At 35.2% G+C, this 27,249-nt stretch overlaps 2 protein-coding genes and 1 long non-coding RNA gene across 5 annotated transcripts in view; 1 reads left to right on the forward strand and 2 right to left on the reverse strand.

The window, feature by feature from the left end:
• Positions 1 to 27,249, reverse strand: part of parp6b (poly (ADP-ribose) polymerase family, member 6b) — a 549,184-nt gene that overhangs the window by 53,727 nt on the left and 468,208 nt on the right. Inside the window, exon 1 of one of the 2 annotated variants that reach the window (XM_087312443.1) lies at positions 11,726 to 11,939. The exons of the other annotated variant lie outside the window; for it this stretch is intronic. The gene's annotated coding sequence lies outside the window, so the exon portion shown is untranslated. Of the gene's footprint in view, positions 1 to 11,725; positions 11,940 to 27,249 lie in introns of those variants that run through there. 2 annotated transcript variants of the gene reach the window in all.
• Positions 11,978 to 27,249, forward strand: part of pkmb (pyruvate kinase M1/2b) — a 38,041-nt gene continuing 22,769 nt past the window's right edge. The window contains exons 1-3 of one of the 2 annotated variants that reach the window (XM_087310673.1): positions 11,978 to 12,007; positions 15,414 to 15,592; positions 15,666 to 15,757. In XM_087310673.1, the coding sequence (XP_087166799.1) occupies positions 15,442 to 15,592; positions 15,666 to 15,757 (243 nt within the window). In that variant the 5' untranslated portion in view covers positions 11,978 to 12,007; positions 15,414 to 15,441. 2 annotated transcript variants of the gene reach the window in all.
• On the reverse strand, positions 21,255 to 23,041 carry LOC147837873 (uncharacterized). The gene is made up of 3 exons (XR_015526907.1): positions 22,968 to 23,041; positions 22,323 to 22,370; positions 21,255 to 21,642 (listed from the first exon to the last, which is right to left on the reverse strand). It is a non-coding gene; the product is annotated as an uncharacterized LOC147837873 (long non-coding RNA).

Here is a 27,249-nt window from a genome sequence, read left to right on the forward strand (position 1 = left end):
ACTGTAATTAAATTACTTACCTGCTAAAATGTTAAGTAACTTTTCTTTTTATCATTAGGTAATTTAATTACATTTACTTAAAATTAACTTGTCTTAAAAACTGTATTTTGTGTAATGAAATATATTTTGAATATATTTCATAATAATTCTGTTTTTCAATTAAAGAATCTTACATTTACCAAGACTGTTGCATGCTTAAGAAACAAAAGAAATGACAATTAGTTCATGACAATATATGGAATGAAGTCAGAGAACTACAGACATATACACACAGTCAAACCTAAATTTATTCATAATCCTGGCAAATTCTGACTTAAAGTTGCATTTATTCAATCGGTATTAGTTTTTAAATCTTTTTTTTTATCAAAATATAAGATTATGTAAAAGAGGCATCATTGGTAGACACATATATACCTAAGCTTTAATTTACATTTGAACAAAAGGTATCAAGTATACCTTCTATATCATTGAAGGCAGACAGTACAGTAGATACTGCGGACCACTGGGTTACAAGTACACGGATCAAGGAGGACACCACTTCTACAGAAAACACACACAAAATCCTGCTTGGCCTTTGCAAATGCTTAACTGGAAGAAGAAGACTTCTTGTCTTCAGTTTTAGTGTAAAATAAAAAACCCATAAAATAACAGTGTAGCCTTCATTTGGCAAAAAAATGTGGTGGTGTGACCTACCTAATGTTTTTGTTTTGTTGTTATGAAGGGGGGCAGGGTGTTGTTTTTCAAGTGGTGGACCAGGGAACCCAATCACTGTAAATGACACCATGGAAAAGGGGCAATAGGTCAGAATTCTCAACTACAACATCAGGCAGTCTGTAGAGAAACTTGGGGCTTTATTTTGCAGTCCATGCGCAAAGTGCAAAGCGCAGGGCACAAACCCATTCAGGGCGTGTCAGAATCCACTTTTGCTAATGTAAGGATGGAAAAATCTGCTTTGGGCCGTGGGTCATGGTCTAAAAGGGTTGAGCTTTTTTTTCTTAATGAGTTATAGGTGTGTTTTGAGAATAAACCAATCAGAGTCTCATCTCCCATTCCCTTTAAGAGTCAGTTGCGTAAAGTAATGCCGAGTTCAGACTGCATGATTTTCCAACTAGTCGTGTCACAGATGTTTTCACACTGCTTGAGTATCTGGGCTAGCGTTTCGTCGCTGCTTTGTTTACACTGCAAGATGGTTCGGCGACATAGACATTCACATTGCAGGACTTTACTATAGGGAGAATCGCCGACAACTTCGTTCAAACTACGTCTCACAGCCAAAAACACGTAGTATAGCCTATCTTTTGTTATTAACTACATAGTAAGAAAGAAGCCTTTAATGGGGTAGATCATGTACATGTTTGCTCACCTGGGTTTAAAGGGAATTAGCCATTTCTCCTCAACGTTGATAATAAACTCATTTCTTTCTGTATGAAACGTCAAACAGACGCGGTTGGTCCTGAGTCCTGTCAAACCTCCATTAGTTTTCCCTCCATTTCGTGGGTCCAAATAAACCGAAAAAGAGCGCTTTTAACTTCTCCCCCAGCCTCCCGCTGGCCTGCAGCAGTTATACACACACGCACACACAAGTGAAAGCTGCTCTCTCATTGGCTGTAGGCGATCGCTGATGTTATTTTCAGTCAAAACTCAATTCACACGGCATGATTTGCATCGCCGACAGCTCCAAATATTTAGCATGCCAAATATCTCGCAGGCATCGGCGACTCATCGGCGATTCTCTCAGATCGCGTCTTTGATCGTTCATACTGTGTGATTGTCACTAACGTGCACGAGCAGCGATTTCCCTGTGATTTCAGGCATTTGTCGGCGATTTCTCAAAACCTGTCAGCGAGCCAAAATTGGGGCTAAAATCACGCAGTCTTAACTAGGCATAAGTGGAAGTGGAAAAACTGAGCATTTCACTAGCAAGAAAACCGTTAAAAAGAGCATCTACAGCGTGAGAATGAGAGATAAAATATTAACGCTCTCGTGGATAGGGATACCTTGTGCACAGACATCAATTAGCCTATAAATAATTAATTTAGTTTATTAAGTGCAAAGATTTGTTTCAAAACTATTTTTAAATTCAGTTCTAATTTCCAGCAAACGAATAAATGAACAATAATAACGAAGTGTGTTCAAACAACTGAGTTATATCCGAATACACATGCTGTGCTCCATATGGTCTGAAACCTGACAGGTGGACAAATCTAAGCTTGTTTTTAATAAAACAAATATAAATATGGATATAATAAATAATACTGCTAATAATAATAACATTATACAAAAGCAAATTGTTATGAATAGACTGAGCCTCCAGAGATGATGAAGGCATGAAGACAGTGGTTTTTATATTTATGTAGGCTAGAAAATAATGTTTTGTAATATTTTAATCCTTTATATTTATATCATATATCCTTATTATATCCTGTATATTCTTAATATTTCAATTCTTTTTCATATGTAAAGATATTTGCGTATTGCTCTACATCTTATGTGCATTAAGCAGTGTGTAAGCGAGGCGCACAACTAACGCGTTCTGCGCTGGACAATAGACTGGCTTTGTTCTGGTCTTTTGAAAAATCTTTTATAGTTTCTCAAAATAGCAACGCGCTAGAAATACACCTCAACACACCTTCCTTTTTTAGAACAGAACGCCTATGGGAACACATATGAGCGCAAATGCATTTGCTATTTAAACAGCGTGGCGTAAGAGTCGTTTTGACGTTTTGCGCCACGCTGTTTAAATAGCAAATGCATGAAACTAACAAACAACACTTGAGTTGAGCCTTGCGTCACATTGCACCGGGTGTGTGATAGGGCCCTTGGCCTTGGGCACCAGTGGACATTTCAGCAGGACAACAACCCAAAACACACAACAAAAGTGGTGAAGAAATAGTAGCCAGTGTCCTAACATAAATCCAATTGAGAATCTGTGGAGAAAGCTAAAGATCAGGGTTATGGCAAGGAGACCCTCCAACCTAAATAAAAAAAAAAATAATAATAATTAAAAAGCAAGCGTTTGATCGCTGTCATAGCCAATAAAGGCTTTTCTATTAAGTATTGAGAAGGCTATGAATAATTTTGGACATGCCACTGTTACGTCCCTTCCCCTTTTTGGTCTAGGGTTGGGGAAGGAAAATAACAAAGAAAATTAAAATTTAGAATTTGAGAAAAAAAAAAAAAGAAGTCCAAATTAATGAATTGTGTATAAATTAAATAAATATTGAGGGAACACTTCAATCCTGCCTCAGAAATGTGAAACAACCACAAGAGTAAACTTAAATTATTTTATTATTTGGTTCTTAAAATCAATAAACAATAAATGAAGCATAAATCTCAGGAGAAGGATTAACCAAAACAACAAACAAAACAGGGGGGTATTCCAGAAAGCTGGGTTAACTTACCATCTGCTAAAACCTAAACTCTCGGTTGATTTACCCAAAACCTGCTTACCGCGAGTATGTTGGTTCCAAAACAGGTGACAAGAGTTAGTTAAATCAATCTCCTGAAGATAACCGCGGGTTAATGCGCGTGCACGGCACACACCTGAAGGCATTTTCAGTAGATCGCCGAATTCACGAGTCACCATAGAAAGTCACGGTAAGAAAAAAAGGGCAACGCACTTTACAGAGTCGAAGCTGGAGGTTTTAAACACAGAGATTACACATCTGCTTCAACGAAGGAAAGAAATATAGAATAAGAAATAGATAAGAAAATAAAAAATAAATAATAAGAAAATTTATTAATTGATTAAATTACACATGCCACCCTCCATTTTATTGTAATGATAAATTAAACTACTCTTTAACATCCTTTTTGAGTATGTTGTGTAACCATTCATGCATTTAATTTTCCTTCCATTAATTTCTTAAGGCCACAATATGTGTATTGACTAATAAGGCTTATAGAAATTGTAATCTTTCTGGAGCTAGAACTCTGTCCAAAGTCATTAAACACAGAAACATTATTATAAAAGGTAATATTTAATTACTGGAGCTCTTTATTTAACACTCTAGAATATGCTTTCTGACATGCAGCTAATAGAAAGAGGCCTGTCTAACTGCTGTCCTATAATAAAGGCTTTTCAGTGGTTGAGTTTTTGACTTAAACCACACACTCTGTCACTGTTGTAAGTGATTGTTGTCAGGTAGCTTTAGGTTCTTTTTATTTTGCATGCAGACAAAGTTCCTTCTGCCTCAACTAACAAGCAGTGTAAGAATTTTCTGCACTTTTCCATATTTGAATATTACTCTTGGATCACAAAATCTTTTATCTCCATATTTAAATTCTAAAGTAGCTGTATAAGGTCCATCTTCAAAGATAAAGTCACATGAGCATCAACTTAAGGTGAGAAATGTATATGAAAAATATGTTACACGTTGAAAGGTGCGTGTATAAAGCAGTGTAAAAAATCATTCATTTTATTTCAGGAAATGAAGAAATGAACAGACCAAACTATTTGAATAAACATAGTTTTTTGACTAATTATATATATTTTTTTAGCACTCTTCCATCTGTTTTGTCTGCTTGGGTCACTGAGATTTCCTCTGGGTCAGGCTGCAGGTACGTGTCATCGTATAAGGCAGAAAAGGGTATCTTTTGTCCTCCAGCAAGTAACAATGTAGTGCCTATGATTCTATTGTATAATACAAATATAATAAAAATAAACATTGTGTTAAGCAACATTTGCTTTATAGTTTTTTTTTTTTTTTTTTTACTATATTTGTGTTATACACTTGAATCATTATTTCCTGAAAATCAGCCATTTAGCCTCAACATAGTGATGAGGTGGGGTGTGTGATGAGCTGGTAAGTGGAAGCAGTAATGAGTTTAATAGTTGAAACATCAAAAGATTAAGGATAGAAAATTAAGTTGTACCTGCACACTTATACTTTGGACAAATTTTATATTATCAGTGTCCTTTAGTGACTGATGGAGCTTTAAAATCGGCTGCAATTAATGCACACAATAGCATTTAGAAACCCTGAAAAAAAATTATATTAAAAAATGTAGGTGTGTGTGCGTGAATGTATATATATATAAGAACGACGTCCTACATCTTAAATTATAGATATATTTTCCTACAAAAGACAAAGCTGCCACTTATAATATTATACAGAAATGTGAGGGTGCAGAAGGAGAGAAAAAACACACAATCTTTATGTGAGATTCGAACTCGCTCCGCTGTGCGCTCCGTTGTTTTTTATCCACGCACTGTCCACTACTCTATTGCCGTGCTCTGAATCATCTGTGTAATGATACGCAGTGATTTATGACCAAGGAACTGTACAAAAGTGTAAAAAACAGTTCAGTGCCAGGCATACTGTACAGGTGGTCCTACTGCCACATTGTACAGTTGCCTAAAATGCCCTGACGCGAATACAAAGAGCTGCACTGAATGTTTTTTATGGTAAGCGCAGACCCGGGGTTTGTCACATTTGATTTCAAAAAGGTTTGTTAAATACATTGACATTATGAATTTGGTTATGAAAAAAACTATGCACTTATAACCCTCTCACAACGAAAAAAACTTGTATTTGTGTGTCCATATCCATAAATATTCCCATCAAAAGAGCATGCAATGCTCAGTAAACTCTTTAAAACAGACAAACTCTAAAACATAGCAACTTACTCTCTGAACATAACCTGCTCCGGAGCAGGTTATCTTCAGAGAGTAAGTTGCTATGGCTACTTAACATACCCAGAAGTTACCTCCGATTTTGGAACCAAAGTTGAGGTTATCCACCTACATACTCTCAAACTTACCCGGGTATGTCACATAACCTGCTTTCTGGAACAGCCCCCAGGTCTAGCTCAGGAGGAGTACTTAATAACCTAATTTCAGGTAAAAGAAAAGAAATGAAACAGGCTTTCCTCAACTCCCTTACTATCAATAAACACAGTCAAACAATTACAAAAATAAAAATGACACCCTCTCCCTACAGCTTCAATTTTTAAATCAAAAAGTCAGACAAAGAAACAATACAATTACCTTTTACGTACCACACACAAAAGAATATATGTATTTAAATAACAACTAAGAAAACAGACACACTGCCTGTAAAATTCCACAACAAAAAAAAAACAAGCAAGTTTCTCAACACACAGGAGTCAATTTTAACTCAATAGCCCATTAAACTCCTTTTTACAACCAACCAGATCAACACCCACTACAATCACGAGTCTGGAGCAGGGGAGAAGTGAACCTCTCCGTGGTTTGAGACGCACTGCTCTTTTGTAGCAGCGCATTACTGCAGCACGCTCCAATGATGAGCACCACCTGGGCCCAATCAGCTCTACCTAGTGAGCAGGCAGAGAGACACCATGAAAGTAATAGAAAAACACACAACATAACCACTCCCAATGGACAGTAAACACACAAATAAACAATAATAATAAATAAATACATCCAAGCGATATAACACCACTTTTTGTTCAAATGTAAATAAAAGGTGTGAATTTATTTTTTCCACCATTATGCGGCTTGTACATAGTCTTATAACTTTTTGGGAGAAGCCGGTGTCCTTTCTGGTCAAATATATGTTTGAAATAATATGATTGAAATAAGTAACTTTGAGTCACATTTCGCTAGGGGCATGAGTAATTTTGGGCTTGATTGTATATACCAGTGGTCACCAGACTTGTTCCTGGAGGGCCGGTGTCCAGCAGATTTTAGCTCCAACCCTAATCAAACACACCTGAACAAGCTAATCAATGTCTTACTAGGTATACTTGAAACATGCAGGGCTCTCCAGGACCGAGATTGGTGACCCCTGGTATATACAGTTGAAGTATATATATCAGAGGCCGCGTTAACCAAATATTTTCCATCATTAACAGATTTTTTTCAGCAGTGATGGAAAAATCTAAAAGTGATCCGTCATTTTGACGGATTATGCTGAGGGTGATCTATTGTAATTTGTAGCTAACTGTAATTCCCACTCCTGTCCAGCTGATGGCGATTGCCCTTGTTTTGTCTCCTTTTTGTCACTGCTGCATATAGTTGCAAAAATCTCATAGCAGCTGAGTGTGAGAAGTTTCTTTAAACGGCCAAATAGTTGTGATATTAATAATAAAGGTGAAAAAAAGAGGAAGTGATGCAGTGGACGATGAAGAACAAACAGACAAAAATCCTCAGTCGCCGACAGCTGTTGTTACGGGCCAACCAATCGGCCACAAGGAGGTCAGGTGGTTTGGAGTGCGTTGTGAGCACCATGCATTACCGAATGCAGAGGGTGAAGCCGTGCCCCTGGTGCTGAAGGAACGCGTGCTGCAGTATTTTTTCTCGGAGAAACGAGTGCTTGCAAGATGATAAATGAATAATTTAGCCAATATGCATGTCGTGGAACTTCATTGTGAAAATATGAATGAAAAAAGCGATTAGAAAATATGCAAATTATTTGACGGTCAATAATAGGTTATGACGTAATTTTTACAACTCTCACCGTCAAAATGACGGACAATGACAAAGTCTAACGCGACCTCTGATATATATATATATATATATATATATATATATATATATATATATATATATATATATATATATATATATATATATACACACACACACACACACACACAGTTGAAGTCAGAATTATAAGACCTCCTAAATTATTAGCCCCTTTTTAATTTTTTTTTTCCCAATTTCTGTTTAACGGAGAGAAGATTATTTGAACACATTTCTAAACATAGTAGTTTTAATAACTCCTTTCTGATAATCGACTTAATTTAAGTTTTCCATGATGATGGTAAATAATATTTTACTACATCTATTTCAAGACACTTCTATACAGCTTAAAGTGACATTTAAAGACTTAACTAGGTTAATTAGGTTAACTAGACAAGTTATTATATAACGATAGTTTGTTTTGTAGACTATCGAAAAAAATATAGCTTAAAGGGGCTAATAGTTTTGTCCTTAAAATGGTGTTAAAATTTATAACTGGTTTTATTCTAGTCAAAATAAAACAAATAAGACTTTATAATAAGAATAAGAAAAAATATTATCAGACATCCTGTGAAAATTTCCTTGCTTTGTTAAATATAATTTGGGAAATATTTAAAAAAGAAAAAAATAATTCAAAAGGGGGGCTAATAATTATGACTTTAACTGTATATAATTTGAAATATTGCATGGTTTCGTACATATAAGATTTCACTTTTTATCTTTTTTTAAGAATTGCATAGTTAAAGCTAAAAGTAAAAAAAAGTTTAATTTCTATTGTCTATGCATTGAGATTTATAGAAATTGCATGTATTGAGTCAAGTAGGTAAATTACTTTCAGTAATTTAAATATAATTTTAATGATGTAATTAGTAATTAATTACTTTTTTGAAGTAACTTAACTAACACTTAATAATGTGAATTAGTCCCCAAACTAAAGAGTGATAATACAGCAATTAAAGCTTCTCTCGATTGGCTCGTTTCCACTGACTGGTACAGTACGGTACAGTTTGGGTAGGTATGGGTCACCTTTATCAGGCTTGCATTTCCACTAAAGAGGGTACCCTTTTAGTGGGCGTGGTGTTAAGTTTCAGTCGCATCATTCTCTCTTGAGAAAATGTCTACAATAAAGCTGTTCGGGTCGCTCATATCATCAGCTTAATAAGAAGTTTGTTATTTCAGATAGAGACGCGCGGCAAACGCAAGCAAGAAAGCAAAACTGCTCGCACTTCAGACTGGCTCGTAAAAAACTATGTAGCACATAGATTCTGCTTTACTCCATGGCTTTGTGGCTGTTCATCAACACGACGACAAGGTTTGTTTGAGCCCGGATCGACCATGGCTCGTTATTATGTGTCTTAATAATTCCGCTGTAATCTCTCGGCTGTGTGTGTATTTCAAACATGGCGGGTATTTTGTTTTCATTCTGGCTTGTTGCGTAAGCGAACGACGTATCTCTGTAAACCAATAGCGTTCTGCTGCGTGTCTAGCTCCGCCTTTTGGTACCCTTTCTCGTGTTTGGTACCCTTTCGAAAGGGTGCCGAAAAAGTGGTACGATACGGTTCGGTACGCTTTTTGACTTTGGAAACTGCCATAAAAGTGTACCAAACCGAACCGCACCATACCGCACCACTCAGTGGAAACGGGCCATATGCTTGAAGTTACATAAGTATTAAGCCAATAAGTGAAGAAAAAAAAGTTTTTCCCTGATTTTTTATTTAATATCATTTAAAATCAGCAAACTGCTCAGAATTAGTTTTACCTAGTGTTAGTCAGGAAGCGAGCATTTTTAAAGGTCACCCATACTGTCACCCAACCATCAACATGTTTGCAACATGAGTAATCAGGCTCCACAGGGGGTCTGTCCCACCCATTCAAGAACTTGGCCTACACATTCTCACCCCCAGGCCATAACATACTGATGCTTGGACAGGTCACTTATTTTAGACAGAGTACACCTTTCATTTTTGTGATGTGAGAGGCATCTATTGGTTTCAATATGAAATCTGTGGTACAGCTCTGTAGGCTTTTCCCCTATAAAGTAACAAATGTTTGCATGAAATTGGACCATTTTTCCTTCTTACTTTTCTTATTTGGATTTCTATTGGGAGAACTGGGAAAGTTCATGGTGGAATACTTATGATTTAGGTCGGAAATACTATTTCATATGGAACCTGGAAAAAAACATTGTGTCTTTTAAGTGAGTGACACCATCAACAGTAGAAAAAAAGGGCACTCTACTTCCTTCCCTGTAGACAAGTGGACATAAAATGTCCCGCTCAGGATTCTCTTTTCTTTTGGATTTTGAGCTCGATTCTGCTCTGTATTAATCATGAGGGGGTGTTTAAATAATAAATTAATGAATAAATTAATTAATTAATACAAACACTTTAACATACATCATACTGATGAGAACTGATGATCTAAAATGATTGAAATAATATAAAAAAAAAAAAATTGGAAGGGCTTATTTCTATGCCCTATTTACCCTCCTGAGTGGCACATTGAAAGAGATTACGCTGCAAAAAAACGCTTTTCTCGCTTAGATTTTTTTGTCTTGTTTCTAGTCCAAATTTCAAGAGTTCACACTTAGCTGATGATTGGTAATAAGCTAGTTGGGCATGCTGTCCCGGGAGAGAGCCCCAAGCTCATGAGAGCCTTGAGCCCGGGACTCCCTCCCGTTGCAGGGCGAGAGGGGAGTTTGAGCTCGGGTAGATCTCGAGAACCCCCCCCTCCTGCTGCGTGAGGGTTGCTAAGGTGATGCGTTGCTGACAGAATTGAATCGAATTTGGTGCTAATTTGGTTTAGTCAATTTACTTAAGTGTCATGTTTTTGGGCGTGTGGGAGGAAACCGGAGCACCCTGGGAAAACCCACGCAAGCACGGGGGGAGAACATGAACTCCACACAAAAATGCTGACTGTTTGGGTAGATGCCCGAACCGGAGGCATTTTGCTGTGAGGCCGCAGTGCTAGCCACTGGGCTGCCGTGCTGCCCTGTAGACAAAAGAGGAGGCGAAGGGGTGGAAAGGCGGATTCTTCAAGACGAAGATGACTAAAGGTAAGGTGTTTGGTTATTTATACTTGGTTAGGAATAGTCTGATTGGTGGTTCGTACATTAGCTTGATTCGGGGCCTGCCGTGTCAATTATTAGCACGTGATCCTCTCGAAATTAGTTTATGAATAAACTTCACTTATAAAAACTCTTAATTCGTTAAGAATTTTCTAGAAAAGCAAAACATGTTGACTTTTTTAAAGAAATAATCTGTCAATATTAAGTGATTTTTACTTTAAAATAATCAAAATAATATGCCAACGGGGTAAGCAAAATAATCTTATGTCAAAAGGAAAAACAACATTATTTTGCTTACCCCATTGGCAACAAGTCAACATGTTTTGCTAGTCTAGAAAATTCTTCTTGAATTAAGAGTTTTTAGATATTTGGACTAGAAACAAAACAAAAACACCAGGTGTCATGGTCACGTGAATTCGCTCGCGGGGCATCATGGGATAGCGCAGCATGCATGGGACGCGCAATTTAGAATCTCGCCGGAAGTAGTAAGTCATCCTGGTACTTCTCACATACTGTAGCGTACTACATAGAATGGAAGTAGGGTGATTTAAGACGCAGCCAGTGTTTTTGTTTCATTTTGTTATTTTATGATTTATAGTCAGATTTACGGTCTGTTTTGAGGATGTTTTTTTTTTGTATTTTCTTGGTCTAAATCGCTTCATTTGTGTTCAGAAGATAAATGAAGGTCTCAGGGGTTTGTAAAAGGTAACTAACATATTATTACATTTTGGGGTGAACTAACCTTCAATGGCTTTGTAATTTGCAGAGTGATCAATGATAAGTATGTGCACTGAATTTGACGATAAACTGATTATGGCAATATTATCTGCATATTTAGGCAAAGCTTCAGAGGATCTGACCTTTGCTGGTCTGTGGAAATGGCATACAGTGCCATTTGAGCAAGTATTTCTATCATGGGCATCAAAGTTTCAGCTGTAGGCCTTCAGCTATTATTAGCGCCCCAGATGCCTGACTGTAATGGCTGATATTTATGAAATGACATGAAGGCGTGGAGGGGGTGTAGGAAGGACTGTCGTGTACGTTACTGTTCTTTTTCATTTAAACAAACAGTTTAGTGAAAAATAATAAATTATAATTGAAACAAACGTAAAATTATGTAAACTATCAAGCAAAATTTAAATATTATAACTAGAATTCACGCAAATAATATTTTGTTTATAACGTACTCTTAGTGCATTCACTACACTAACTTATATGACGATTCGTTTAGTCCTCCAGTGGCGTTTGATTGGCTATTCGCATCAGAGAAAGTAGACCAGAATATATCTTATAAATATGTCATTATACTCAATAAATCGTGTTATAAATGTATTTCTACACAATACATGCAAAATATTGAACTGTGAAGTCAACCCAGTCCTGGCGGAAGAACGCATTGCTGTGGGAAGTAGTTCCGGTTGGTATAGAGTGGATAACTTAAGGCAGTGGCGGATGAAGAGCTCAGAAGTTTCTGCAGGCGTTCATCAACAGAGGTAAGAGCCACCAAACTCTACAAATGATTTAAACAGGGTGGATAAAACTCACAAAACACTTATTACGAACTGAATCTGTGCTTTAGATGCCCAGAGACTTGTTTGCCACAAAAATAAACATTTATTTGAACGATTATTTTAATTTAATTAGGGAAAATATACACACACAGTAATTAATAGCCACACATTGGAGTTTCACATTCATTCATTTTAGTTTGTCATGTCTGTTATGCTTTGGTGTTTATTGATTTGATGTTTAACAGAATATTATGTAAATATGTTTTATTTATTACTTCTCTAATTTTTAATTATGTATTTGCATACATTTAAATGGGTGTTCTTCTTTTTCTTAGTATTACTGTTATTATTATTATTATTAGTTTTGTCAGTTTGTTACGTTTTAGTGTTTATTGACTTTTTGTTGTTTATTGATATTATACATTTTTAAATAAAGTATTATTAAAGTTATGTTAGAATATTAAGTTGTAGTTATTATAAATATTATATTATAGTTGTTATTAGTTCGTTTAGATAAAACATTTGCATGTTTTGTTGTTGATTAACTTTAACAAAAATTATTAAATATATATTTAAATTTATAAATTTTTTAAAATAATTATTTTATTTTGCTTTACATTATTATTCTTATTATTATTACAATTTTTTGTTGTTTTTATTACCATTTTGTTGTTATTATTATTATTATTGTTATTTTTAAGATTATTATTAATACTTTTTGATAATAATATTAATAATAATAATAATAATAATAATAATAATAATAATAATAATAATAATAATAATAATTATTATTATTATTATTATTATTATTATAGAACTTTCTATTTTATGACTCTGATGATTTGTCTTTTTGCCCTGTTTGCTGAAATGTGTGTAAGAGTGTGTGCAGTCATGCATTCAAACCCACTCTTTCTTTCTGGCTCAGACAGAGCTGACTGTAGCTCTCATTGACTTTTCATGGTGCTGCTCTGAAAATTTGGAGCAACAAATGAAACTAACACAATTCTATTTATTATTTATTAGTGTACTACTGCTGGGTTTGTAAGGACCTGTAGACTGATTAATTGATAGAGAATGCACATAATATTGAACATGGGAAATCTTATGAAAATGAAATTTAAGTAAAAAATTTCTATAAATATTATTTTAAAAAGTCTTCAGCACTAATTAAACATCTCTCAATTCCCTTTCAGGTGTGAGTGGTGTACTTCAATCATATTTATATTTTTAAAAATCAAAGTAGATGATATAAAAATATGATAAAGTGTATGAAATAATAATAGTAAAATAAAGAACACTTTCACTGATGTTTATAAAAAATATTTCATTAATTATCTAAATACACATTGAAAAGATTTGAGGTTGTTGTGTTGACTACCACAAAACTACTTAATTTGTAAAAAAAAAAAAAAGGAAGAAAGAAAGAAAAAGGGCAAATTGAAGTTCTAAAACTTTTTTTTACAATTGTAAAACATCTCATTTGCACTTCATTGTATTTTTGAAACATGTTATTTCAATACTAATTATTATAAAATGTCCTAATATGTACTTTTTGTTTAAAATGGTGGAAATTGAAAAAATCGATTGCTGAAATGAAAATAATAAAAATAATGCCATCATTTACACACCCTAAACTGGTTTCAAACAGTTTTTTTTCATCTCAAAACTTTCTTTTATTGAACAGAGGAAAATATAATGAAGGGAAAAAGCAGCATATTCTTATGAACTTCTTTATGGATGTCAACTATGTCACCATTCCTTGTTTCAACTAATGAATGTCATGTTTTCAAATCTAAAGCTACTTGGTTCAGGAATTTTATTTCACATTAACCTTTATTTGGCCAAATTTCACATGCAATATTATTTAAATCAATCTCAAACTCAATTCTTAGGATCGCCGCAACTCTGCATAGTTTACCTCCAAAAACCTCTAACTCACAGCTGCTTAATAGTCTCTAGAAGTCCTAAACACCTTGATTATTTGGATCATCCATGTTCGATTCGGGTTGAAGCAAAAATGTGCAGAGCTGCGGTTTGAGACCTATGATTTCAATAGAATTCCATGCAGTTTAGTTTCTGTTTAGTAGCTATTCGCAGTGGTTAGTGCGCCTACAAATGGTACCAATGTGCTTCAAGTGTCCCAAGTTTGAGTCCCAGATCTGTGATCTTTACTGTTCCCTTCCCCTCTTTCTTTCTAACTTTCCTTTCTGACTAGCTGCTTTCCAGTTAATAACGACAAGTTAAAAAAAAAAAAAAAACGTAAAAACTTGCACTTCAGAGTTTTGAGTGAGGGCCAAAAAAAAAAAGAAAAAGAAAAAAACCTTGAAATCATAGGTATCAAACCCGATTCCTGGAGGGCCACAGCTCTGCACAGTTTTGCCCCAACCCTAGTCAAACACAACTGATCTAACTAATCAAGATGTTCAAGGCTACTAAAGACCAGGGCTTGACTTGTGCCAGAACAAGCCGGATCCGACACCTCTGAAATCTGATCCAGCACCTCATCTTACCGACCCCCACTCTCACAACCCCCCACCCCCATCATTACTTTCGTCATCACCTCTCCCCCTCCTCTTTTAAGATGCCGGATTTGTTGCCCCAATCTGTTCTGTGACCTCGCAATTTACAAATTAAGCACTGCTAGAGACTATTAAGTAGGTGTAAGTTGGAGATGGTTGGAGCTAAACTATGCAGACCCTCCAGGATTTGAGCTTGAGACGATTGCTTTAAAGTGACTTCTGCATGAGATGTGCTTCAGACATCACCACAGTATTGACAACAGAGCTTTTCTGACTGCAAAAGTTTATCAAAACATTGCTAATCTGACCAAACATCTGTTGATAAAAAACAATAAGCAATTGTTCTCTGCAAAGTTTTGCTATTAAGATTAAGCTTGAGTCACTAATTTGCCAAAACATAATTAAAAAACTTCCATGCCGTTTCATATGAGGTAGGCCTGCGTATGTGATAAAATATTTCCCCATGTAAATTTCACATCTGATTTCATCTATAGCCAAACTCTGAACAAAAATGATCCGTTTCCTAAAATGTTGCTTATTTGACCAAACTTTAAAAGGGACAATTTATACCAAAAAACTACTTCTGTCATCATTTACCCATTCTCCTCTCGTTCCAATCCTGTAAAGCTGCAGCCATTGACTTCCATAGTTATTTTTTTGTTCCTGTATGGAAGTCAACGGCTGCTAGGTTTCAGTTCCTCAAGATATCATGTTTTATATTCTACAGACAAAAAGTGTGAAAAGATGAGCAATCGATTTTCAATTTCTTGCAGCTTTTGACATCCTGTATTTTTCAAAGAAAATAATAATAATCTCAACATAATGATTGTTCTTGCATAATCTTTTATTGTCCATATTTTCTCCAGGACTCTTCTAGCAGACGCAGCTCCAGCCATGTCTCAGACAAAGACTACGGCCTCTGGCTTCATTCAGACACAGCAGATGCCTGCTGCAATGGCGGAAACCTTCCTGGAGCATCTGTGCCTGCTGGACATCGACTCTGAACCTACAGTGTCTCGAAACACTGGCATCGTCTGCACACTCGGTCAGTGAACCACCACAGTAAGTTAACATTGCAAGGAAATATTTTCAACATTTTGTGGTATTTCTTAATGCAGGACCTGCTTCACGTTCTTTGGAGACACTGAGAGAGATGATCTTGTCCGGCATGAACGTCGCACGCCTGAACTTCTCTCACGGAACTCATGAGGTACATGATCTCATCTCTTCCTGATCATAATCTAATAGCATTCATACTTCTGCAAAAATGATAAATACTTGTGTAATGAGGTTTACTGATTTGTGTGTTAGGGTTCTTTTATTTGATCAGAAATACAGTCACATTGTGAAATATTATTTCAATTTAAAATATTTGTGTGTGTGTGAATAATTTCTGTAAGTCTAAGTGGCATTAATTTAAAATAGAAATCTTTTGTCAGATTTTAGTCAGTTCAACGCAACCTTGATCAATTAAAATATGCATTTCTATCTTTTTTAAATGTTTTATTAACATTAGGTAGGCATTCACACTGAATGCATTATGCACTCCAATTCACATTTTTTCTGTTTTTCTACGTAAACATGTATGTAAGTTTTCCCGAATCTTGCATCTCACACACGAGAGCCACGTTTTTTTTTTTTTTTTGAAGTGTATGACATGTCTTTTTTTAAGATTTATTTTTTGGTCTTTTTGCCTTTATTATTAGATTAGACAGTATTGAGACAGGGAGCGAAGTGGAATAGAGAGAGAGGGGGTAGGGTTGGGAAATGTCCTTGAGCCGGGATTTGAACTCGGGACGCCCTGAAATGCTGCTGCACCATATGTTGGCACGCTAACCACTAGCCTATTGCGCCGACAAGAGCCACATTTTTAAGATGGCATACTGAGTTAAAAGATTAAAATTTTTACACTCAACACTGCTCATCATTGTCAGTTTCAAAGCAGTGGACGAATCAGAAGAACTCTGCAAGCTTCTGCTTACATTTGCAAGTTGGCATCTCAACTGTTTTTTTTGACATCAACATGGAGGTATGGGCGAGGTAGTCGCTGGTTCTAACCTCGGCTCAGTTGGCATTTCTGTGTGGAGTTTGCATGTTCTCCCTGCCTTCGCGTGGGTTTCCTCCGGGTGCTCCGGTTTCCCCCACAGTCCAAAGACATGCGGTACAGGTGAATTGGGTAGGCTAAATTTTCCGAGGTGTATGAGTGTGTGTGTGAATGTGTGTGTGGATGTTTCCCAGAGATAAGTTGCAGCTGGAAGGGCATCCGCTGCGTAAAAACTTGCTGGATAAGTCGGTGGTTCATTCCGCTGTGGCGACCCCGGATTAATAAAGGGACTAAGCCGACAAGAAAATGAATGAATGAATGAATGAATCAACATGGAGGCTCTTTTCAAAAACATTCCTGAGCATGGTGTTGACCCAAAAACACCTTCTGTGGTAATGGTCCTTTAAGCAGCACAACTCTTATTAATTTCGGGCTTGACTGTACATATTTGTTGTGAAAATGACTAAAGAACCACTTGCATTATGCATGCCAGGCCACTAGTTGGCAACGTCACTCAGTATTTTGAGCAAACAATTACCAATTTGTAGTTAGCCATTGCTGTTTTGAGATTTCTGAAATGCAAACCAGCGAAATTTTCCAGTTCAGTCATCAAAAAGGGTTAAAATCTTACTTGTGATTATTTATGAGTTAAAAATGGGAACATTTGGGCACTGATAGCCTCATAGGCAATGTGCTGATATTTAGCACAAGTGCACTTTGTGGATCTAAGTGCGAATCTCAACCAAACCGTTCACTATACATAATATTAAATCTTAAAAAGGGTACAGTACATTTGCCATTTTTTTTGTGAATCATGGTCCAGTTGGGAAGAAATCAAAAACTTAGACTATCTCTAGAATGTTACCCTGCATGTGATTAACTGTTAAAACCAACGGTTTTAACCCAAAAATGACCAATCAGTCAGATGAAGAAGAGCTGAAGTCAAAGATTCAATTAAAAAGAAAGTTTAATGCAAATGGTTTGCAGTTTCATCAGCAGAAGCCAGATTCAGCTCAGTTTAGGAACAGAACACACACACACACACACACACACACACAAAGTACAATTGGTTTTTACCCAAGGCTGAGTGTACTCTAAGCAGTTTTATCAAAACAGGTTAAAACTGGTACAATCTACATCCAAACTGGCAGCTTACATAAAAAGGAATTAACTTTAAAAGATTTTACACATACAATGGCAAATAACTCTTCAAGAATGCAGGTTCACTCAAGAAGTCCCCATAACCTCTGACCTGACTGGGTAGATCCTAAGGAAACAAGTCATTTAACACACAGAAAAGCAAATCACAAATTTTGAAGACATAACAAAGGATATGTGTTACTCCATTCTGGAGCGGACATCCATTAGAAAATACACGCCGTCACTGACACATAAATATTATTTATATTTTCACAAAATCACATTTAAAGAGACTATAATGGCATTGTTTTCAGAGTATTGTGGTAGTGTAAATGAACAGCCAAAAGGCATGAAAATGTTTCCATTTTTCTTCCAGTTTCCATCCCTTATGACTGTATAAAATCAGGAAAACAAATTAGATTTTTTAAATGTATTCAAATAGAAAACAGCTCGTAAAATATAAAAATATTTCAGAATATTACTCTTACTGCATTTTTATCTAATGCAGGGGTCACCAATCTCGCTCCTGAAGGGCCGGTGTCCCTGCAGGGTTTAGCTCCAACCTCCTCAACACACCTGCCTGGGTGTTTCAAGTATACCTAGTAAGACATTGATTAGCTTGTTCAGGTGTGTTTGATTAGGGTTGGAGCTAAAATCTGCAGGACACCGGCCCTCCAGGAACAAGTTTGGTGACCATTGATCTAATGAATGCAAAGAAAAACGCATTACAATTTAAATGTATTATTCTTATTATTATTAATGTTGGCGGACATAACAAAAAAATATATATAGCAACTAATAAAGTAGTTAGTGTATTTTTAGACCATTACAAATCTATACATTTTCTAATAAGATGTCTTTAAAAAGTCTCTTATCCTCTCAGCCAGACTTTGCGTTGGTACCAACGCAGGTGCTCCATTATTGTGGCATTTCCCCAGAGACTCTTCAAATGTCAGAAGTTGTAAGCTGATCTTGTTTGCAGCTCAGATCTGTCTGGTCGATACGTTGAGTAGAGTCATGTTGGGCTCGAGCCAGAGTGTGAGTTTAGAACGACCTCTCCCTTTTAAAAGTCATGGCTTTTTACCTTTTTTGCATGACACCATTGCTGCGGGTTACTTTCAAAAAGTGATGCAGTGGATATTTCAGTCTCAGGACTTTGGAAGGTCAAAAGCTCATGTTCGTTTTTAGTAAAGGTGCTTCACAGGTCACTGTGCGCATACAGTGCATTGATTAGTCAAGTGTAGCAATTTCATGTTGTTATTTTATTGAGATGTAGAATATAAATCCTGAATCATTCATTTGAAAAAGATAAAAATACATCTATATTGAATTAAAATATTAAATATAGCCATTTAAGTCAATAATTAAATTTATAATTGTAATTTATATATATATATATATATATATATATATATATATATATATATATATATATATATATATATATATATATATATATATATATATATATATAAGATGTAATTATTTAAAGTTTTTGAATTTATCTATATAAGATGTAATTATTTAAAGTTTTTGAATTTCCGTTTTTTTTCTTATAACATTACAACATTTTCACTAAACTAACGGTAAATTTGTAATATTTATTTACTAAAACAAACAGTTTAAGGTCAGAAGGAGTCAAATGTTTGTGTGGGTCAATGGAAACAAAACCGGTCTCTCCCTAATTCTATATATACCTCTCTGCCTTTGCTTCAAGTCTGTGATTGGACAGACAGAACAGAGACTCTAACTCCGATTGAGCTGTTGGCTTTACAGCAAAGACATGTTCGCTTTGTTCTTCCCTTTTTAGCTTCATGTTCAGTACACTTTTACAGGTCTTAGAACTTATGCTGTCAATTGCTACAACTTTATTTTCCTTCTAAAGGCGCAAGAATCATCATACAAGTAGAACAAAGAAGAATGAAGAGTAAAAATAATGAAGTTTTCTTTAAAACAAAGTGTCATGATGATTGATTGCATTGGCACCCCCAGAAACTTTTCTTAGTGGTGGCCAGATGGAAAAAAAAAAAAAACTCAGTGTAATGTTATTTTTATGTACTTTTTGTTTCTGCTAAATGACCTAACGTGTTTTTATTTAATGAATTACTCTTAAAATATTGCAATTTATTCCTTGAAATAATATAGTAAGTACATGTGCAAACAAATAAAAATCAATATTTAGTTTAAAACCTCTTTGGAGGTCCATTATTTTTCACATACCTTTACTGTACAGCATCCAGTATATGCCATGTCTAAAATTAATAAAGATTAAGGAATTCATTAATAAAACAGACAAATGAACAAACTGAACAAAATGCATTACTATATACACACACTCACTCTTGTAATGTGAATGTGTTGCTGACAAGGGAGGTGCGGATCCAAATGCAGGTTAATTGACAATGGTCAGACAAGCAACGATCAGGAGCAAACAGATGTATGCGGGCAAATCCAGAGTCATAGTCAAAAACACAGGTAATTAGTAGGCCCACTTGGAATCTGCGCGCACAGAATTCCGCAGATTTTTTTCAGATTTCCACAAATTTTTAGCTCATCATTAATTCTGTTTATTTACTTGAGTAAATGTGTGTAAATCTATATTTATTCAGTTTTTTTATTTTTTATTTCAGTAATATTATTGACTAATATGAAAAGGTTCCTCTGATTTATGTACAATGCAGTTTGTACAATAATATTTTCTATCTTTTACTAGATATATTATCTAATTAATCTAATTGGATTTGCATTTTAAACATTAAATAAAAGTTAAAAAGATATTATTTTGTATTTCATATATTAAGATTTTAGTTATACTTTCAAAAAAATTCTGCAGAAATCCGCAGACTTTTACAAAAGTTCTCCGCAGAAATAGTCCGCAGATTCTGTCTGGCCCTAGCAATTGGTCAGTACAGGCAGGCAGCAGACAACATAAACAAACAAACAAGGTAATGGTTAAAACAAGGCAAAGCAATGCAAGGAAACCTCATCGTAATGTTCACAAACAGTATAACAAGACTCAGCAAAGAGGTGTGCGTGTGTGCTGTGTATATAGTTCATGTACACTGTAAAAAATGTTACCTAGATCTAACTTATAAAAAGTGAGGCAAGTGGTTGCATCGGACGTTTTAGGTTGATTCAACTTCCAGCCTTTTTTAAGTATTTTAAACACTAAAACATTGCTTAAAACAAATGCAATAAAATTAAGTTGAGCCAACTAATATTTCTAAAATTACTCAAATCAGATAAACTTACTTTTTTTGTTAAACTTAACTTACTTATACATTGCTATATGTTGACTGTACTTATTTTAATTAAGTATTATGAAATTAATTATCTAAATAAAATTAACCATGCATATTTGATTTAAAATTAATTCAATTAACTTCTGGCTGTAACCTTAGAAAATAAATCTTCGTTTCTATATTGTAAGCACAATATACACTAGGAAAAACAGATAAACAGACTTTCCTGTCAATAACAATTAAATAAGAATGGGAAGATGGATTAAAGACCATAACATGTATTCAATATCAATCAATGTTCCTTTTAATAGTGACTACAAAATAGGCCATTAATGTGGCTACACGTACACAATACATAAATAAAAACATTAATAATACCAGATCCTATTGAGAAATCATCTAAGGCAACTCAGTGAGGAGATTTGCATATTTTGATGAAGATTTAGGATGCATAATGTCCAGCCCCACAAAGAGTCTCTGATATATCTCAAATGTATACAGTTTTGATGGATACTTGAAGTCGAGGACATCGGTAAGTCCAAACAGGAGCCATCATGCATTTGACAGGTTTGGCAAACCTCTGACAGTCCTATGATAATCCAAACTGTGTTGGGCTGATGGCAAATTTTTCTTGTGGGCAGCTGCATGCACCTCTGATTCCTCACAACTCTATTGGTAGAGACAAAAAGAAACAGGACTTCAGGTGGTTGATACCAAACAACATTAAATAGCTAAATACTGAATAGAAAATAACTACAAGTGAAGTTACAAAAGTGCAGTGAGAATGATGCATGGATGAAACACCTTAGTTTATCAGTTAAAAATTACCTTAGTAAGTTACCTTTAGTAAGTTTGGCAACTTATAAAGCATAAGAATGTGCATGCAATTTAGATATTAAAACTGTTTGAAAATGGCTATATGAAAATTATAGAATACAAATTCTATAATTTAATCGTCATCTTCATTTTGCACCAAACTTTGCACGTCATAATACAAATTCTATTAAATAAATAAATAAATACATTGCCATTTTACAAATTACATTAAGGTTTACATTAATTTTTTGCTAAAGCTACATTTAATTGACTTTCTATAAATTTAATGTGACTGTCAAATGACAGTTCAGTGATTTAGTGTTATCAGTTAGCTTTATTGAAAGACTGACAGATAATAAGAAACTGCATTAGGATATTTTTTTTTACTGTTTTTACTGTTGCACACATAAAAAAAATCTTCAGATATCAAATGTAGGTTAATTCTATGGAGCCCACTATTGTTTGCAATTTTACCTATGTTTTACTTACCTGCAAATAATTATAGCTGTAATTGTATCTAATGTTTTTCTTACCTGGATGTGAAGTTTGAAGATCCACAGGTAACAAAATCACTTTGGTATCTAAAGACCAAGAACATGCATTTTAGAATGAGGTGCATACAGTTTAAATGGTTCTGTAAACATCAGTAAATGTAATTTAAGTTCAAATAAATTGTAAATCTGTAATTTATTCACTATGCAGCATTAAAAAAAAACTTATGGAATAAATCTCTAAAACACAAACTTTAAGTTGTACTTTCTCTTACGTTAAACACAAACTACTTAACTGTTGCATACGTTTCTGCATTTAATATCCATCCTTAATGTGCTGCTATAACTTAGGTGAGCTAACTTTAGCTAAGTTAGCGCTAACAAACTGAACCCCCACAGCCCGACCGCCCACCAGTGACCTTGTTAATCGGTTCTGTAACGTTAGTTATACCTACTATTTGTTTTAAAACTACTTTCACTATTTTTCTCAATAATATCACTTTTAATCGTTAGCATAAACTAGCGTTGGTTAGCGTTAGCCAACTTAGCTTTCCATGTGAGAGCAGTCTAACTGTTAACATACCTAAGGCTACAGTAAAATTTACAAAGCTAAAACCTCACCTGCCTAGCGAAGACAGCAGTTTTGCATGACTTTACAATTATCATTCGGCTACATTTGCAACTTACCGTGTTAATCAGATCCGCTGCTGGGAGCAGTTAATGTCGACCATTGCAGAAGCTGCGTCTGCCTGCTAAATCCCGGGCAATGAAAAAGGAGTCACGCCAAACTATTAAAATCACGTTTTATGAACACCTGCCCACATCGACAGCTGCTCTAATAAATTGTCTGTGTCAACTCACTTTTATAACATTTATTCTACACAATAACCACGTAAAAAAATCTACTCAAATAAATTGCATTAGTTTTCTTCAAAATATACAGTTATATAAAAACTGATATATTTTAAGTAAAGAGGAAGCAAATTTTATTTTTTTGGTATAAAACAAATAAAATTAACTAGATTGCAATTATTTAAAGTAGATAGAACCAACTTTGTGAGTGTAGCACTTTTTACAGTGTAGTCAGTTCTAAGCTACTTCCAGCCGTGAGTGTGTGAAATTAACGGATTGTGGAACAGGTGTGTGTGAGTGGTGCATGACTGGAACGTGTAGTCCATATACTGGGGGATTTAGTTCTTTAGTAAACTGTACAGCTATATCGCTGGTGATCATAACAATACAAACCCTGATAAAATAATTTATCCATGTTCTTTATTGAGCCACAATATTATTAATACAGTTTCTTCTACTGATGTACCATTTTACAAAACTCATCTATAAAATTGAGATTTTTGGCCTTTGTGAGTCAACCAGCAAAAAAAAAAATCGAGGCACTAAATATACTAGATTCTAAAAAGCGGATTTCAAAATGGATTTGATTGCATTGATTTGTGGTTTTCAATCGGATAAAACACAATTTTTAATTTAAACATTAAGAATTTCTTAATAAATGTGTACAATCTAATAAACCCAAAGCCGTGTTTCGTCTCTCATCAACAATACTAAACAAATTATGTTTTAAGAACTTTACCCTTCATTTCTTTAAAAAAGAATATATCGATGCGAACTTGAAATTGTTGCGATAAAGCCAGCTTATCTGCTGCCGTTTACTTAAAAGTGCATAAGGTGGTCTGCTAAAATACTATCCAGTTAGCAAAATATCTTTAAAAAAAACGCAATCCCTCCCTTGCCTTCCAAAGCCATGCCTCCTGAAACACAAATGCGCAGCTTAAAGATGACAGCAGACAACCCACTAGATCATGTCATTCGCCACTTAGAAAATTTTATAGTACTTTATAATACTACAACTCTAAATGAAAAACTGTATTATATCTAGCACAATTTCTATCGTGTAGTAAGCAAAACTTAATAAGTCATAATGTGCAATATTTCACGCATGCAAGGATCGCTGCTCTCACTCTCTCATGCACGATGTCCTAATGCGACTACTGTATGCTTAGTAGTTGGCCGGTGGGGTAAAGGAATTACACTTATTACTGAGCCATACTTACAAGCTATTTAAGAACGAATATTCAAAGTTGCATGGTAAACAATATAGGGAGCATCAGAGGTTGTCAATGTTCAAAAATTAACCAATGAGAATAAAAAACCAACCAACAGAAGAATATTTCAGCCATGGTGTCATCCAGCATGCAAAACTAACCAATAATTATTCAGAAGTTTAAACATTTTTAAATCAGCTTTTGTTTTTGCTGTTGAATGACATGAACGACGATCGATGGCACCAATCAGTCCAGAATAATTTTAGTGGCTGCATTTTATTTATATATAATAATTATAATTATTATATATGTATATATATATATATATATATATATATATATATATATATATATATATATATATATATATATATATATATATATATATATATATATATATAAAATAAAATATTGTGAGTTTACTTAATTACATTTAAACTAATAATATCAACAGCAAAATCATATTGGGGCAACCCTGGCATTGGCTCAATGCCAAAAGCATCTACTATAATGGGTGTTTGTTTCATTTTTGTTTTTTAACCCAGATGTTAGTGTATGCAAAAAGTTACATGCTATTTGATGGTATCTATGAACAGATGCACACTAGAAATATTCAACTTTGTCTGCACTTTTCTCTCAACAAATTGTGCAATATAAATATTTTAATATTTGTTTAGGAAAGTATTGCAGACAACCTTTAACTTGCAGTGTGATGTGTATTGTTTTTCCATCTACCATATTTTATTGTTCTTGTTAATCTCCTTTTTTTCTGATCTTGGCCTACTTTAGCGTCGACACAGATGGCGTGTTTCCATGCATGGTACAGGATCATATGGCTCACTTTTGGAGGGGTTTTCTACAGTGTACCTGATAGCTGGCACCTTTTAGTACCACCAGGGCTGAGGCTGCAAGTGAGCTGTATACTGTTACTAAAATGTTACATGTAAACACTGCAGCAGATACTTCTTGGCCAGAGAGAATGTCACGTGGTACATGACATACAAAACCTGCTGGATTTAAAAAGAAAACATTAAAAACAACCACTTTAGGATTATTTGATCTGTTTCACAAGCAGTTTAGGTTTATAGAAGAGCTACAAATGATCCTCTTATTGTGTATGGAAAGCCAGAAAGATTAAAAAATCCACAGTTTTTAACACTTAGGCCCAATATCAATTCTATTTTTGTATCCCTGCATCTTCCCCTTTACCTTGAAACAAAGTGAGAAGGGGAAGGGATTTCAAATTTACTCCTAAGAAATGGGACCACACTACAACACCTGAACACTTCATATGTCATCATGAGCTCTTACTTTATATGAGATCGATGATCGCGATTGCTGTAGTTAATTCATTTGCAATATTTGTTAGTATTTTATCTTCAGGAAATCCCCAAAGGCAACGATATCATGTTATCGTGACGATATAATGTGGCAGTAAGTTCGTAACTGTACTGTGCATTTACTCTGTGGACAATTATATGTCAAGTTTTCACATGTAAACAATGCGTAAATAATATGTATTTTATGTGTAATCTACGTGCAAACAACATATTTACTAAGGGTGTCACGATCCTCCAAATCCTCGATTCGATTACATTTTTGATTCTAAAGGCATGATTCGATTCGATTTTCGATTATGAATAATTAATTAATTAATGACGAATTAATTATTTGTAGCCTACCGTTTAAACTACCTGACCTGCATGGTCTTTGTTTTACCCATAAACAAATCATACAGTAAATGAATAAAGGCAAGATACACACATAATTACCACCTGTCAATCACTTTTTCTGCGGGACTCGTGAATAGGCAGTGATCTGTGTCGTTATAATGGCGTCGGTAAAAAAGACGCACAACCAACAGGAACCAGCCAACAGTATCTGAGGTGTTACTAAAATGACTAAGTACAAGTGAGTGAAAGATTGAAGCAATCCTCTGACTGCTTGGACCTGCTGTCTCGAGCGCATGGCTGTGAGTGCGTCTGTGTGGTCACGTGATGTGCATTTTCAGAGGTAGAGAGGAAGGAGGGCTGCTCAGAAATGCTACACGCCACTGGGAATGTCAAATCGTTGTCGTTCTAAAATGCCATTTAAAAACAAAGACAGTGTAAACAGGGCCTGAGTGTGTACTTTTCGCAAGCAGATTTGCAACGGAGGTGGGCGGAGGATTGCAATGCCGGTGTTGTCTATCGGACCAACCGTACGTAATACGCACATAGCAGAGCTTGCGAAACTGTGTTTTTTGTCGACAACACGAACGTTGTCAACATAACTCACTGGAAATCCAAAATGCTTACACACCGGCGACTTCATTGAAAGAGGAGAGGATTTAAGTTCTGTCGACGGGTCTCCTGCTTCTGCAGTTAACAAGCACTTCAACAAGCTTGTTTTTTTCCCGCTTGGCAAGCCAAGCTGACGTGACATGGGGCCGTGGCAGCATTGACGATTCTATTTTTTGATTCGATAATCAAAATTGAGCATAAATTTCGATCGATTTCGATTTAAAATCGAAATCGTGACACCACTAATATTTACTAATATGTGCGCATGAGATGTGCCTACTTTATTCATGGTTTAAAACAATTGGGATACATACAAATGTAATATTTGTGACAAATACTACTGTACACCAGGGGTGTCCACACTCAGTCCTGGAGGGCCAGTGTCCTGGAAAGTTTAGCTCCAACCATAATCAAACATACCTGAATCAGCTAATTAAGGTCTTACTAGACATACTACTTCCAGGCAGGAGCTAAAGTTGGAGCTAAACTCAGCAGGACACCGGCCCTCCAGGACCGAGTTAGGACACCCCTGCTGTACACATACATGCAGTATACTTTGGGCTTACATACTTGCAGAAGAGGTACAATACGTATTTAGAAGCCTCTAAAAATGTGATGGAGGCT

This window comes from Danio rerio, chromosome 25 (genome assembly GCF_052040795.2).
Source record: "Danio rerio strain M-AB ecotype USA chromosome 25, GRCz13ab, whole genome shotgun sequence".
Classification (NCBI taxonomy): Eukaryota; Metazoa; Chordata; class Actinopteri; order Cypriniformes; family Danionidae; genus Danio; species Danio rerio.